The sequence below is a fragment of the Parasteatoda tepidariorum genome, chromosome 2 (assembly GCF_982258835.1).
Source record: "Parasteatoda tepidariorum strain Cologne lab strain chromosome 2, Ptep-v5.0, whole genome shotgun sequence".
Taxonomy (NCBI): Eukaryota; Metazoa; Arthropoda; class Arachnida; order Araneae; family Theridiidae; genus Parasteatoda; species Parasteatoda tepidariorum.
Genome location: NC_141756.1, coordinates 102,944,730 through 102,962,082, shown reverse-complemented (window position 1 = coordinate 102,962,082; position 17,353 = coordinate 102,944,730). Strand labels below are relative to the sequence as shown.

The 17,353-nt window shown below is 32.4% G+C and overlaps 1 protein-coding gene across 1 annotated transcript in view; it reads left to right on the top strand.

Moving 5' to 3' along the window:
- Positions 1-3,628: 3,628 nt before the first annotated feature.
- The window catches only part of LOC107445291 (Na(+)/citrate cotransporter-like), a 30,731-nt gene continuing 17,006 nt past the window's right edge, over positions 3,629-17,353 (top strand). Inside the window, exons 1-6 of the mRNA XM_087157924.1 lie at positions 3,629-3,986; positions 8,040-8,189; positions 12,368-12,483; positions 13,856-14,016; positions 16,391-16,463; positions 16,671-16,796. Of these exons, the coding sequence (XP_087014050.1) occupies positions 3,876-3,986; positions 8,040-8,189; positions 12,368-12,483; positions 13,856-14,016; positions 16,391-16,463; positions 16,671-16,796 (737 nt within the window). The 5' untranslated portion in view covers positions 3,629-3,875. The remainder of the gene's footprint in view (positions 3,987-8,039; positions 8,190-12,367; positions 12,484-13,855; positions 14,017-16,390; positions 16,464-16,670; positions 16,797-17,353) is intronic.

Below are 17,353 nucleotides of genomic sequence, written 5' to 3'. Positions count from 1 at the left end.
TGCTTCTTATTACATGTTTAGCTCATGCTGTTCACAGACTGGTTGAGACTGTTCGAGAAGTATTCTCCTTTGTAAATGATTTAATTTCTAGTATCAAGAAAGTTTTTCTCAAGGCACCTGTGTGCATTAAATTGTATAAAGAAATGTATCCTGATTTGCCCTTACCTCCACAGCCTGTGATAACTAAGTGAGGTACATGGATTGAAGCTGCACGTTTTTACGCTAATAATTTTGATGCAATAAAGTCGGTTGTAGATTCAATTGACAGTTCCTGTGCTTCTTCAGTTTATGTCACAAAAGAATTACTACAGGATATCTCTTTGCAGAAGGCCATAATTTCACTCACTTTTCTTTCTTAAGTGGAGCAATAACAAAGCTCGAAACACGAGGTCTTCCCTTGGCTGAGGCCATATCCGAAATTGAAAAAATTGAACAGTGCATCAATGCTCTTCCAGACTCAGTTGGGAAGAAAGTAAAAGAAAAATGGTGTATCGTTCAAAACAAAAATTCGGGTATTGCAGCAGTGAAGAAGATAAATGATTTTCTTAATGGAAACGGAACTGAACTTCCAGAGAAAGTAAAACCAATGAGTACGAAATTGTACAAGTTTTGTCCAATAACATCGGTTGAGGTGGTGAGGTCATTTTCTGCTTTCAAAATGATCTTTGATGACCGACGACATCAATTCACCCTTGAAAATTTGGAAAAACACTTAGCCGTGTATTGCAACAAAAATTATTCAGTTTAATAAAATCTTTCCGGAAAATGCGATGATTTTTCTTCTCTTATTTATCATATTTACTTCAGTTTTAGGCTTTTTCTGCAGAAATGTGTAGATTCAAGTAAGAAATATTTTGATTTTCTTCCTCTTAACAAAAAAATGTTTTAGCTGTGTTTGTTGGAAAAAGTAAGTAGTAGTATTTAAATAAGTTGAACTTTTAATTTCTATTTTAAATGCATATTTCTAGTTTTAAGAGCATATATTCAAGTTTTTAGTGCATATTTGCATGCATATTTTGTCCGTTTTTTAGTGCATATAATCAGCTGTCTAATAATTACATTGGTTTCTAAGTGCTGTTATATGTATTCGTTCATGCGTCAAATTGACGCGTGTTGGTAGAGATAGGTGTATAAGAAACGTCCGTAAACCTAGTGTTCAAAATAAAGTAGGGAGATTATTGTAAAATTCTAAACGCTAACAGTATTTAGCTAATAAAAATTCTTTCCTATTATTGTAACTATGAAAAGGAGTAAAATTTTGTGACACTTAAATTTGCAAGTCTTAATTAAATATTCTCATAATACTTGTCTAAGTTTCAGAAGGGGTAAATTAGGAAATTTTTAAATAAACGATTTTAAAATCAGTTTTACACGTATCTTATGAGAGAAATTTCATTTTTAACATTTATTTAAAATTGAACAAACTATTTCTGCCATCAGCTATTCACACTTTTTGAAGTTGAATTTGGTGTAATATTTGAGGGTGAAAACTGCAATTTCATATCTCTTTTGAAACAAAAAAAACTTATTCAGTTGCCAAGACAAAAAATTTATTCGTATACAAAATTTTAGCTCGATTGGCATGGGCATCTGACTACCTTCTTCGCTAGTGTGGGAAATTCTGATTATTTGATCAAAAGTTATTTCGGATGTTTCATTAACGGCTTGAGACACTTTCAGCATTTTTCTTTTAAATTATTAATAATGTTTCATGATCTTGTGTCTCATACTATACCTCATTCATTCAAGCTTATTTGAGCCGTTTTTCTAATTTTTTTTTTAAATATCTCACATAAGGTTACATCTATTAAAGTTTACATCAAACTTTCTTTTAAATTTTTTTTTAAATTTTGAAATCATAAAAAAATAGTCTCAGATTTAGCCAAATTTATTGTGGCTTATTTGTTACTAACTGAGTCTAAACTGCCCTACATTTCAAGTCATGAGTCGAAAAGTTTGCATAAATTAATTTTTTAGCCTCTGTGTTGGCTTTCAATGGGATGCTTGCAAGTGACGTAGACAGAGTACCTCTATCCTGATTGGTTGTTAAAACGTGGCATATGTTTACGTTAGCAACTATTCTTTCCATTCTACTTCGAGAAGCCAAGTCCGTCATGTATCAATTCTCTTAATTGACACATACTGAAGTGTTCTTTCTCAAAGATTCTTTCACAAATATTTCAATTCTTATACTTTATTTACCCCTTTCTTCTTGCTCCCGTGAAAATGACGGGCTGAGGTTTCGCTCTCTATTTCTCACTCCTGTGAAATTTCCGATCTGGAGTGTTCAGTAGCAACGCGTCAATAAGAATAAAACTAATTCATTTCCCTTGATCGGAAAACATTTTATTTCTCAATTTACACATCAGATGGCAGTACCAGGATAATTTTAAGGTATTTGTTGATAGTTAGTTTATTTTAAACTAGATGTCACCACTAATCAAATACGCGTATTTGGCAAAATAGGCGCTTTTATGACCGTTTTCTTGAAAATTAACCAATCGTTAACTAACTTAACACACAGACCGGTACGCAGCAATGTAGAACAATATACATAGCAAAATTCTTTTTCAGTATTTTATATTTATATTAAAATAACCGCAAAGACAGTAATTATGAATAAGTAACTCATAAATAGATCATAAAAATACTTTTATTAATATTAAGTAAAAACATGAAAAATGCGCGATGGTGAAAATAGGACGAGAAACTCAGTCCGGAAAACAAGTTAAAGAAGTTCCGAAACTATCGTCTGTTTTTTAATTATTTGATCTTGTTGTACTGTTTTTTTTTTTTTAAATTTTTTATTAATGCTTATGTTAGCGTTTTTTTATGATTCTCACAGCTCTTTATATGTGATTAGGGTGCTGAAGTTGATCTAATCGAAAAGTGAAAAACCTAGAACGACTCTTTTAACAATGGATAAAAAAAAGAAAAAAATGGGGAATAATATAAGTATTTAAAATTACTTTTCAGAATCTACTTTTTGTCTTCATTAACACACGGTATCCGTAAAGAATTAAGCATTTTATGGAACTAAAGTAAAACAAAGAACCTAATGATAACACCGAACTTCATAAATTTTAATTTCATTTAAAACAAATAAGAAGATGAATTTAAAAAAAAAATGATAAATTTATCAATCTAACTAGTAGTTAATCTTTTATCCGAAGCGTGGCGCTGAAACCGTTAGTGCCAGAGTGTTATCATTTCGCCAAGCTTTGAAATAAATAAATAAAACGTGTCGCATACTCCAACATAGAAGGAAAACTCTTTATACATTATTCAGTGATAAGAATGCTAAATAACTTGCTAATTTTATATTTCAGTTCTCCAAGTGAACACTGAATTTTTAGCGAATTTCTTGGAGATATTATTTTTATATTATTAGTAGTTAAAATTTGTTTTATAGTACTTTAAATGTTTCCTTTAAAATTAGAGTCAATTCCAAAAAGCTTCTAAACTCAGAAGCACATACGTATCTTCGGTAAAAACATTTCCACCACAAATCAAAAATATTTTTCAGCCTAATTAGTCACGATAAAGCTTTAGTAATAAATTTTTTTCAATCAATTTACAAGGGCAGAGAATAAAACAAAATTCTAAGAGTTATAATTGGATAGAATTTGCAGAGTCCTTAATAAGTTGAATGACTTAGACGAAAAAAGAAAAAGGACGTTTATTTAAATATCTTGTCTACTAGTCTGAATTTGTAACGCTATTATATCGCTCTAAAATAACACCATTCGAATAAATTAAGGTGTCAATTTGACAGCGTTACGTAAAAGGAAATATTTACAACCTGCGAATTTTTGAATTCGATATTTGGTAGGAATGATTTTTAGTCATTCAAAATACCTAATTTTTTAACAGACATGAAAAACTGGAAGAATATTTTAAAACTATTTGATAGAAAACTCTTTTTTTACATAGTGTCATTAATTTTACCTTTTATTTTATTACCCTTAGCTCTGTCACCACATCAAGTAAGTACAGTTCTGTTTTGAAATTTTGTTAAGGGTTTTTTTTTCTTTCTGAAATCTTCTAAATGTAGAGATTTTTCAATAATTGTCAGTCATTACTATATAATATTATAAATAACTAATAGTATATGGAGGATAAACTATGTAGTTTCCTGAGTAAAACGCAGCGAACCGTAAAATTATATATTACTTTCCACTTTATTTTTCCGTATTTATTTATTTTTTTAAAATCATCAGTTGTATCTTCGGAACACCTAGTATTTATTACAAATATAAAAATACTAAATATAATTAATTTATTTTAAAATCTACTGGCAAATTTGTTATGTTGTTGTTTCTAATGCCACTTGCCACACGGGCAAGCCTGCTGGTGAAACCGAGTAAATTTTAAAGCAGAGTATGCGTTTCTTGTTTTTTTCAGTGGCGCCATCCTATGGCCAAGAATTCGTCTTCAGCCACACAAACGTCACAGCCCATTTCATCCACAGATCGTAATTTTGACCTGAATCAGAGAACGATCGATCTCCAATCCAGTACCTCCAGAGGTTTTGATTTGTAATGGGAACATGGAGGACTTTGCGACTCGACAGATTTCAGTCACCATTTACTATAGTCTTTGGCCGGCGGGATTCGAACTCACGAACTATCGGACATGGGCCCAGCCTCCTACCGACCAGGCTATGCCGGCCCCAAAATTTGTCATTCTCTGTGTGTTGAAATAAGTAACACAGTAAATGGTGCAATAATCGTGAATATACTTTATTTTTAGCGTATTGAACTGTTCATCTAGGATTGAGAATTATATACTTAAAAGAATCACTAAATTACTACTAACTTACTGGATATCTTAAACATAAACAAAGATTTGAAAAAAAAAACCGTTAAAAGATGCGATCTGTTTAGGAAACCAGTTAGTTATTATCAACAACTTAAAAGAGTTAAAAATTATTTATAGTTTGTAAGCAAATGGTATGTTGACTAGAACTATAAAACAATGTTTTTTGTTGCATATTACAACAAGACTGATCTTTTCGCGAGTATTGCTTATACTAATAATATACTGATTAATAAGTATTGTTCTAATTGTTATATTGTATTGTGGTTACAATTATTGCATTAATAATAATGGGAAGTGAATATTATTTTGTAATTGTCCTCCGACTGCGCCAAGTTACTCTTGCATTTTGAAAATATTTGCTTTGTAGATTCATTTTTTGCATAAGTCAGTGTCATCTGTTGACTAATTTTGAAACTGGGTGATAGTAATTTAATTGGTGCCCTAAGCAGAAGGCAGCAAACTGTACGTTTTTTGTATCATTTCATTTTTTATTTAGTGGATTTTTAAGACATCTAGTATCTATTGCTAATATACTGAGTGTTTTTTTTTTCATTTTCTGTGTGTTGCAAAAAGTTATGCAGTCAATAATCATGAATATACATTATCAAACGACATTCGCCGGTGTCGATTATCGACTTTCACCGGTGAATGTCAACAACCAAATAGTCGCTTTGGTGAATGTCCGAAATATTTGTTATATCCGATTTGATATTAATTTATTCGTCGATATTATTATATTTATTCGATATTTTGATATCTGCTGATGATTGCCCTGTTAAGGTTGGGTATAGAAAGAATGAAAAAGTTGCAAAAAAATAACAATTTAGAAAGAGAAAAACTAAAAAAATAATGGCCGGGTGAAACATAGTTAGTTGTACATTTTACGAAGTTTGGCTAACCCAGAAAAATAGTAATTCTTCTTCTTCAAAAACAGTTCTAGGAGATAACAAGTATATTCAAAGCACATACCTTTTTATCCATAAAAAGATATCCAGTCCTGGATCGGAGATGAGTTTAGGATGAAACAAACAAAAACTTTTTGGCTAGTGAAAAAGTTCCAGTCCAGTTCTTTTTTTAAAAAAAATCACTATTGTTTTATTGGAGGAAAAACAAACTAGACAAATCATCATGTTGAGGCACGACATCATTTTAGGAATGGCTCATGCCAAGGATGTGGAACTAGTGATGACTGGAACAGGAGTTAAAAATGACTGTGGGGGATTTCCATCCCTGACGGTAGTTGGTCAGCGGATCATCCTTTAAAAAAACTGGAGATTTTATCAGGAGAGTTCTTTAGTAGGCATTAAAACCGATTTATCAGGAAAATTCTTTAGTAGGCATTAATCCAATTTGTCAGGAAAATTCTTTAGTAGGCATTAATCCAATTTGTCAGGAAAAGGAAAATTCTTTAGTAAGCAATTCATCAGAGACAATGAAAAGGACAGCATGGCGATAGGTGAGTTATTTTCAGCGAACAAAGCCCAACATCAAATGAAGGTGGCGCAGAGAAGCCATCTTCGAGAAAAAAAAAGCTTCTCCACCTTAGGGAGGTGGGAGCAAAAAATGTTAAAACTCCGTTAAGCGGAGGGCAGCAAATTATATGACATCAAATTATCGAAAGCTATCCGTCTTTCGCGCTCTTCCTTTTTATAAGATACAAAAACTTAAAATTGAAGTTGTAGTGCATGTTGTGCAAGTTAAAGTTAAATTACCTAAAAATCACGAGTTGAGACGAAAAAATGATTATGCGTTAAAAGTTACGGTTGAGAAACACAACAAACACGCGGAGATGAAAGATGCCGACGACCAGTGGAATTCTCAGAAAAAAAAGGGTGGAAACTTCTCGAAATAAAGGGGCTCTTTAAGGAGCTGGTAAGGAATTTTAGGGGGAGAATGTCCAAATTGCGCTACCGCTTAAGGGGCTAAAGAAAGATGATGAAATAAAAGAAATGTATTACAAAATTAAAAGAATTAGTATTATTGATTAAAAAAAAGGATATTTATAAATTAGGCTGTGACCTAATGTCACAATGATAGATTAGGAGAAACATCAGTGGTCGGAGTACCGGTTAAATGCATACTGGACGGTGGCACTGAACCTCAAGAAAATATTGTAGTAGGGCATACCGGGCAGTGTCACTTAACTAGACCTAGCATATATTTCGGACACTTACCAAAAACGGCAATGTGAATGTCAACATTCACCGGTGGGCAACCACCAATTTCGGTCATTCACAGTAATAGATATATATGTATATAACTGATTTGAAATTTTAAGCAAAATAATTATCAGTAGGGATATTTATTTACAGTATCGTAACTGCTGTAAGTCTTTTAATTATTTTTATATGTAACTGCTACGAGTTTTTCTACGTTACAATATTTTTAAGAAAACTATCTAAAAGCAAATTTTAATCCATGTAAAATTTTTACTAAAGATTAATAGAAAAAGTTAAAAATTTTTACAACTGTAGTGTATCTACCACTACAAAAATATAATTCCAATTCACTAGTATATAAGACATGCTAACTCGATTCTAAGGTGGGGTACCTTTTCATAGATGAATGTTGACATTGTCAAAAACTACTATCCCCACATTGGTGACCCGGAGGTGATGTGAACATGCCTATTTTGACAGAAACTCAGATATGAACAAGACTAGCTACACAGTAACGCCCACTTCGATATGAACAAGCTAACGTCGATGGATGGTTCCCATTGAACAGTTGACTTGTTACTTTTGACTTCGACATTATCCACCTCTTCGCGCTGTTGCTACTCAGTCTCGATCACACACAACGTCGGCCTGCATATACTCGACTGCTAATGTCAACTCAGGAGCAACCACGACTGTGAACTTAATACAGCTCTCACGATCAGCACTCAAAAAGTACGGTGATCTTAATACAGCTCTCCCGTCTTCTTACAAAACAGAAACGAATCTTCTAGTGGTATCCTATTCATCGAATTCTATCACAGATATAATTCTGATGGGGAGTACTGTAGTGTATCTACCACTACACAAATATAATTCCAATTCATTAGTATATAAGACATGTTAACTCGATTCTATGGCGGGGTAGCTTTTCATAGATGAATGTTGACATTGTCGAAAACTACTATTCCCACACAACCATAACTTTTTATTTATTGAAAAAAAACTTTTTTTAATATGCTTTCTTAACTAAATGTCCATTTAGTATTTGTGTTGTTTCAGGAATCGAGATGTTCATACGCTTTTATACTTACTGCAAGTTACTGGATTTTGGAACCAGTGCCTATTTATGTTTCTGGTTTATTACCTGTATTTTTATTGCCTTTATTGGGTCTTTTAAGTTCGCCAGAAGTTTGTGCCAACTACATGAAGGTAATATAAGTGTAATTTTTTACTACTTTGTAACTCCTTTGCGTGATATAAACTTAACTGTGTTCTTTATTGTATAGTAACACTAGATGGAATTAATTATTTTGATAGAATCGGGTTTGTGGGAGTGATTAGTGGTTGTCCAATGAATTCATAAAAATAGTTGAACAATTGTGAATATGAATATGAATGTGAAGTTGAATATGAAAAATTGTACAAATAAAAGAAATATGTGTAGTTAAATATGAGGTATAAGTATTATTGTAGTAGTAGTTTATTTACGTCGCACTAGTAGTAGTTTATTTACGTCGCACTAGAGCTGCACAATGGGCTGTTTGCGACTGTCTGGGAAACATCAATGAGGATGATCCGAAGACATGCCATCACAATTTTTGATCCTCTGCAGAGGGGATGGCACCCCCGGTTCGATAGCCCGACGACCTGCAAGCGAACTAGAGCACTTTACAGTAGAACAGTTTAACGAGGCCCAATACCGCACACCCTCGGTCCCTACGCAGACTGATCCAAGTGGTCACCCACCGGTTCACTGATAGCAGCCAGTGATGCTTGACTTCGGGGATTTGCTGGAAACCGTGTCTTAACGATCCGTCCACTGGGGGATTGGTATAAGTATAGTTAAAAGATATAGGTATAGTTAAATAGAAGGTATAGGTATAGTTAAATAGAAGGTATAGATTTAGTTTTATAGCAATCAATATATCCTATATAAATGTGATGACATTAATAATTGGAATTAAGCACGAACATAGCAATAGTTAATCGATTATTATTTCACCTTCGAACAAGGATATACCATTTTATTAATTGAAGACCATCAGCGGATATAGGTTTTAAGTGTCATTTTAGTTAATTTGGAGAAATTGTGGTTATAGAGATTATCTATATTGTTGAACGTTTTCGTTTCTGATTTGGATATTGCCATTCTGTTTTAGTAACTTGAGGGAAAAAACATGGCAAAAAAAGAGAGAAAAAACTAACGGGATTTGAGTTAGACCAACTAAAACGTACCACCCTAAGATTATACCTTACTTTTACTTCTTGTCCAGAAGATGACCACTTACAATGGAAAGACGTTCCGCGCACGTCACGATGTCACAAAATAGCCAATGACGTGCTATACGCTGCAGCTGGCAATTATCACAGAAATAGCTGTTCGATTTTTATTACAGTGTTGGTAAATGTGAATTTCTTGCCAGTGCAAGTGGTTAATTTGCTCCGAGTAAATTATGCCACAATATACTATATGTTACTATTTTCATTCATCTTTTTTAAGGATATTAAAATTTATGAAATCAAGATTTCAAAAATTATCCATCATCAATAGATACGATACGATTGAATTTTTAAAGTTATTATTTTAAATTTAAGCGGGATGATATGATAATAAGATTAGGTTTTAAAAGCTCTTATTTAAAATTTAAATTTAGATAAAAATCCGCATCTCATGTAGTTCTTTTTTTTTAACTCTACAAGGCAGATTTATTATCACAGCACGTAGACTTATAGGAATAACGTTTGAGTTGAAGTTTCATTAAATTATGCGTAATTAATTACATTTACTAAACTTCCATGGCAATTTTTAATAATAACCACTTTAGTGTGATTACTGTGCATAGTTGCTAGAGATTTACCAAAAAACTTGTTTATTATTAATAATAGCCGGTCATTATTAATAAGCATATTCGTAACATTTGCTTAAAAAATCATATGTTTTGCGCCGGAATGCACAGTGGTAAACGATGCTCTGTAATCTTGATGAAGTTTTCACAAAATTCTCTGATAGTATGAAATTATTTAATTCGCGATACATTTGGAAAAAAAATATGTTTCTAGTAAGACGTAACATTTTCAAATCAACATGTGCTAAATTTGCACAAGATGCTAAATAAATGAAGGGACAGATGAAGAAAACAGCGTAAGTTCAAGGGTTTCCAAGTTCTTTTCCATCGTCCAGTTACTTGCAATGGATGGTGTTTTCAATATAAATGTAAACAATAACAATCTCGAACTCAATACCTGCTCTAGTTCCGGTTAGAAGGTTTGCAACTGCTTACTACAGCTTACTCTGCGAGGCGATATTTTCAAACTGATAATTGTGTTTTCAATAAAAGAAGTGAATTAAATAATTTCTAAACTCAAATCTGCCGTATTTCATAAGATATAAATGCTATTAAGTAATTCTGGTGAGTTTGAAGTGAAAATTTATTTTGGTTATTTAGAGATATATTGTTAAAAAATGTGACATGGTTGCTAGATTTTGAATAACTCGCTTTTTTGGCAGTCCTGATTTGGCCTCTTTCCATTACTATTTGTTCTTGTTGCAACATCTTACGTTAGTGTTAGCACCTTTAGCACAGTAAACACAAGCATTGTTAGCATTGTAAACACAAGAAATAAGTAATCAAATGCCACGTTTGCAAGAATCTCAAAACACAATAATTACGTTGTGAGCCAAATGGCTTTAAAATACACCGGAAACAGTAACCCGGAAGTATAGACGGTATGGAGCTTGCAGCGTTCCCTAGTGTAGAAAACACTATCCATTGAAAAATCAACGTGAGCGAGATTGAGAGAGTTTTATTGTATTTGGCATCTTTATATATTAAACTTCATTTTTAAAAAAAATTTTCAAAAATAAATTTTGTTCTATCAGTTTTTTGAAATTATATTTTAGTGTTCATAGCATAAGTAATAGAATGAGAAAAGTTGACAAGACACTTTTCTGGGAATTAATCGTGAAGCTCTTATACGTTGTTTTTTCAATTACACGGTAGTTCTCGATAAGGCCACATTGAATAGATAGCTACGTTACATTGTGTTTTTCCAATTGCAATTTTGAGTTATGACGTTTTCCGCCTGCAAATTAAAGATTTAGAAGGAGTTTTGCGCAGACGAAATTTTAGAAAACTGCGAAGAAACTGAAGTTTGAAAGAAAAATTTTTCATACAAAGATGCCTAATCTATAAAAATCTTAATTTCGATTTTTTTTGCCACTTTCGTTGGTTTTTCTATAGTAGTGGTTTCCCACTAACTTACATGTGGCCGGGGGCCGCAATTAAAAACACCAGTCAAATGGCTGGCCGCAACTTTATCAAAATTTTATATAGGACTCTTTTATGTTTGAAGGAACATTAAATATTACTGTGAGGTTCTCATCAAAGTTTTTTTAATATCAAAAACCAAAATAACAAGCATTACAAATAATGCTTAGTGACGAGATTTTTTTTCTTTAAAATTTAATTCTGTGATAAATTAAAATTTCTTTCGACTTATTAGGAATAATAGCAAAAAAAAAAAAAAAAAAATCTCGAGCATCTGAAATTAATTATTTTTCTTTTCCGCGCATGCGATATTCAATTCGAGGAATTTAAATAAAACATGATATTTATTCCCTCTTTTATGCGTTTTAAAATTTACGAATGTAAATTATTTCGTCCAAAATGAGTGGTTTCTTAAAGTTAAATGGGAGAATTTCTTCGAGAACATGCTGAATTATATTCACCAAATATATAAAAAAACGAAATAAAAAAAAGAGCAACACACGCGATTATTTTTGTATTTCAATAAATATTTTCATGAGTGCAAAACCTGAGAAATAAATTTTTTTTGCACCGTTGGTATGTTAAATTTCACAGAAACGAAGAAATTAGGTTTTTTTTTTAAACGAAAGAATAGTTTTTTTCCCCAATGGCAGTCACTGAATTTGAATCTTTGCCTATACTATGCCAGAATTGTTGCTCATTTCGCGTTATCCAGTGGGCACCTTTGAACCAAAGTCACGGAGGCGAGCAGCATTGCCCAGGCCACACTGCCACAAACCCGTTTATAGGGTGGGCCACATTCACACATCATACACACAACAGAGGACAGCACAAAGAGAGAGAGAGAGAAACATCCATCCCCAGAGCGGGATTTGAACCAGCAGCCATGGTTTCGCAGTCAGGCACGCTAACCGCTCCGCCATCTGGCCGGCCGAAAGAATAGTATTTTAAACCCATATAGATTTTTACGAAAATTGTCCGCAGAAAAACGACCACTAATATATTTTAGTTCGTGGGCCACAGAAAAAGGTTTCGCGGGCCGCCAGTTGGTAACCACTGTTCTATAGCAAGGCAGTATGTAGAAATTAAAATGCTGTTTCTCTCTGATTTCATTCAAAGGAAATAACTATGTTAGTCATCGGAAGCATCCTTGTGTCCCAAGCTGTAGAGGAATCCAAGTTACACGAAAGAATTTCCCTGAAGATTTTGCTGTTAATTGGTACAGACTTGCAATGGTAAGCTATAGCATTTGTGTCCTCTCTGATACCATGGCTATTTTAAAAAGGTTTCGAATAAGGTGGTCACGAATAAGGTGCAATTTCATCTTATTCGCGACCGTGATCTGTAAATATTAATTCATTAACATCCCTTATACAGAACAGCTGAGAAATTAATAGCTCATTGTGGCTCAAATTCCCCCCTTTTTTGTAAGTATTTTATTTTATAACAGTCGTTGAACAGCAGACCCAATTTTTCGGGTTTACGACAACTAATGTTCAACTCCGTAGCCTTGAAATTTTGAACCAATACCAGAATCACTGACGGCAAGGGGACGCTAACCTGTGATCCATCTACCACTGAGGATATTTCACGTCAACACTGTGGTCGGTGAAAGCCGAATGCGGAATTCGTATCTACCAACCATCGCTGGGATTCGAACCCGGTTCACCCCATTGGAAGGTGAGGAATTCCATTAATGGATGCAAAGATGAAATGACCCTGTGGCTGCAGCTGAAAGTTAACGGAAATTAATCATCTGGAATCATGTCTTACACTGGTCGTTACGAAAAATTTATAATTTATTCTCTTTGGTCACGCTTTCGCATGCGAAAGCACACTCGGGAAGCATTGATGTTATTTCAACGGAAGGGGAACGTATTTTCGATGTACTTAATTTCTTAGAGGAATTAAAAGAGCATTAAAAAATTGCAAGTAATTGATAATTTTGCATTTCTTAAATTAAATATTCGCTGTCGAAAAAGTTGCAGGTTAAATTAACAAGTTCGAAAAAAAAAATGTTCTGGAATGACAAATTGTCTCATGTAAAACATGAATAAATATTTTTAAAAAAGAAAAATTCTCTTCATTTTTAATGTAAGCGAGTTTCTTATTCAAAAAAGGGTGCGTAGCGTTTTCAAAAAGTGATTAAAGGTGCTTATTTTCGATTTTCGTTTTTTAAAAGCCCTTAAAGGTGCTTTTTTCATTGTTTTGTTTTTCAAAGGGCTACATTTTCCTTTTTTCAAATTGAGATTTTTCCTTTACCATGCTGATTTTCGCTACGAATTATGCAAAAAGACGCAGTTTACATTGTTCTATTCAAGGTTTTCACAATTAATTCAAACCCAATCAATCTATTTCGGCGTATTGTCAGCCCGTAGCGTATGAATATATTCCTCTCCACGTCTTTAATAACTTCTTGCTGAAATTTTCTGCCCTGGGGAAAAAAATTTGCCGAAATCATGGTAACGGAGAATAAGGAAATCACGCTACCTTGAGGAGCTTATTCTATTTACAAAGAGTTGAGATATAGAAGTTTTAAAATTAAAAGTGAAAAAAAAAGTGTCAGGAGATGAAACAATTACATTTTAAGGCTTAATATTTTCCTAGGTTACTACTTGGTGTTATGTTGTCTACAATGTTTATGTCAATGTGGATGATAAACACTGCCACGACAGCTATGATGCTTCCTATTGTCGAAGCATTATTGAAAAAAATTAGTGCATCTTTAAATAGAAGTACGGAATCGGCAAAAGTTATTGGACAATCACGTAAGTTTTAACTGTCATTGACTATTGAGGCTATTGCAATTGAGACTATTGATTGATTGATTCCAAGGATCAATCAAGGTCAAGGTTTGACTTGATTCCAAGGATTGGAGACTATTGCAATTCATACGTTATTTTTCAAATGCCTTATGAATCGCAGTAGTAGTCTCAATCCTTGGAATCATTGTCTTCTTTCTTTTTTTTAAAAATTACTACGGCAATTAAATTCTGACAATTGTAGTATTATAACAAAAAATTCGTTCTTAATCTTGTTTTCTCTTTTTGGAAAAGTATCGGTTAGTTGTTTCTGAGCAAGTCTAATCTCCGTCTGTATATAATATAAATCCTTAATTAATTCACAGAGAGATTTCAGAAAATGCATTGCGCAGTTTAAAAGAGATTTTTTTTTTAAAGATTTTGTGGCTTATTTTGCTGGGCTTGTTATGGAAGTGAAATTTTTTATTAAAAAAAAAATAAAATAAAAAAGCTTGATTACATTGATTATTTCTGGATAAATTGAAATAGTTTATTTACTTATTTTTTTTCTACAACGGGTGTAGTATAATCACCGCCTTAAAAAAGCATTTTAGAATCCTAGAATACTTGTCCATAATGAAGTAATCTCAAAGAAATATGTAAGTATAAAAAAAAAAAGTTATCAACGTTTGATGAATCATTTAGCAGTTCAATCACAACAAAGACAGGATTTCAAGCATCAAAATCAGTTTAAACTTCAAGTGAAATTGAAAAACGATTAAACCAATTGCAAAAAGATGGTGAAAGGGAGTTTTAACCAACAACCAAGCATGGTTTAACGCTGTCAATTCAACAACCATCATGATTGAGCTCGAATATTTAGATGACTTATTTTTTATTTAAATTTTAATTTTTGCTGTGTTGTGAGTATTCTTATTTCGCAATGAATTCGGATTAAAAAAAATATACATTAAGGGCGGTGATTGTGGAACAAACTTCAGTTAAACCCAAAATCTAAAATAAAAGTTGTAATTTACCCTACATTTAACTTAATTTAAATAATATTTATTTCTTTATAGGTTTACTTAAATTCCTATACTGACTATTTCATTAATGTCTAAGTTTTTTCATTTATCTGTGACCTTAAAATAGGTTTCAGTTTGTTTTTTGAATTATAATCTTTCAATATTAATAATAGTTTTGCAATTTTAACCTTGTAATACCGTACATACTGGTGTAAATATACGGTAAACAGAAGGGGGTTGGCTTATACGACTCGTTGTATACGTCGACCTCTTATTTTTAATTACCAGATAGCATATTTTCGGTATATTGGGTGTTTAAGTTGACAGCAGAGAAAAACTAAACAAGAAAATTTTTAAAACAAAAAAATCTATAAAAAACTATTAAGTCTACAAAAAATTTTCACGGTTAAAAATATTTAGCCTTATTCTGTATGGATATGATGCATTTGCCCACAAATAAGGTATATTCTAAATTAAGTTATGTAAGTGTAAGTAATGTATAGTTTGTATAAGATAAGAACTCCCCCCCCCCCGCCACAAAGTCTGAAGCCGTCTGGTGCTGTAGAAACAAGAATAGTGCATTTTAGGGAGGGTAGCTTCACTCTAGGACTTACACAATAGACCGAAGAGATTCCCCTTTCTCTTGCCGAAACCATTTCAAAACAGTGACCCTGCACCCCTACTTGAAATAGTCATACCTTGTTACCATGGTCACCGCCACAGGTCCAGACGAATGTCTGGAGGAGTTTTTATTTTCGACAAACTATAAGGGTTATTGTACGGGTGGAAATTTTAATTCTTTGGAGGAATACAACTTTTTGTTTATCTCAGAAAGGGAATACAACTTTTTGTTTATCTCAGATTTTTAAGTTTGTAATTTTATGTTACGTGTCAATGTGTTATACTTTTTAAATACTCTTAAATAGATTATCTTTTATTCTTAATTTTTTTTCTGAACGTAATGATTATTGTTTCTAATGAAAACCTTGATGCATAAGGAAAATTTGTGAGAAAATCCAAAATTAATTGTAAATAATACTATCTTATTGTTTATAATGCATCATTATTTCACACTTAACGAATGTCCATTTTTATTAATGTTGTATAAGTCCACCCTTTGTTTTACGTCAAAGTTTGGGGGTTTAAAAAGTCGACTTTTACACCATGATATAGAGTAATAATAATAACAATAATTGTAGAATTATAAATCGGTAAGAAGGATGATCTGTAATTAATAATTTTGAAATTATATTTCTATAATAATATTATTAATCTGTAATTAAAACGCTGAAATTATTAATCTGTAATAGGCAGAATATTTTTTTAAAAAGAAAAGAGCGCTTTTTACCTGAATAATTGTGGTAATTTATTTCCAGCTATTTTAGAGACATCTTTGACAGAGAATAAATGCATCCATGATCCGGTGATTGATGATTATTCTGGAAATGAGTAAGTTTTAAAAGAACGTTTAATAATTTTGTAACACATATTTTGTACCTGTTCCAAAAAAAAAAACATGTTATGCTTCCAAAAAAAAAAACGTTATTGGTTTATATAAAAGAAATGAAAGACCTGAAAAGCAGAGTTCTTATGTATACTGAGAATAAGAGGCTAAATGTATTCGTTTTTACTCAGTATCTATATTTTTTTTTTCAGGTACCAGAACCAATCGCAAATCAGAATAGTGTTTCTTATCAGTATCTGTTATTCAGCGAATATTGGAGGAACTGGAACATTAACAGGAACGGGGTCCAATTTTCTACTTAAAGGATTAATGGAAGAGTAATGCATCGTGTTTCATAAAACCAGATCTTAATTATATACACAGGGCTCTACACAAAATTTTTATATCTTCCGATTACCAGCCACGCTTTTATCTTAACGCTGTTATTCGAAGTTCTGTCGCCAAAGAAAATAAAAATAAAAACCATAGTTTAAGTGCCTTATACTTGAAGCAATGTGATGATTAAGTATGTAATCTTGCCCTGAAGAATTAGCTGGGCTTTAAAGCAGACAAATAGCTTAAATATTTTAAAAGTTATTAAACTTATAAAAAAATAGTCAATTTAGCGACATTTTTTCACCTAGATGAAAATTATCAATATCAATGCCGTGCTCTCAAGTTTTTGCAAACTTTTATGAGCACAGGTAACGCAGTTTTGAAGTAAGCCTTTAAATATTAAAAAATTAAACCAAAAATGCCTTTCACTTTCACAAAACTATGAGTTTTCTCCATATTGAGGTTTTGCGCCTTTTTCAAAATATGCTTAGACAGCGCTGGCTTTAGATAGGCAGATTTAGATTTGATCTGACATGAGTAACATTTGAAGTAACAGTTT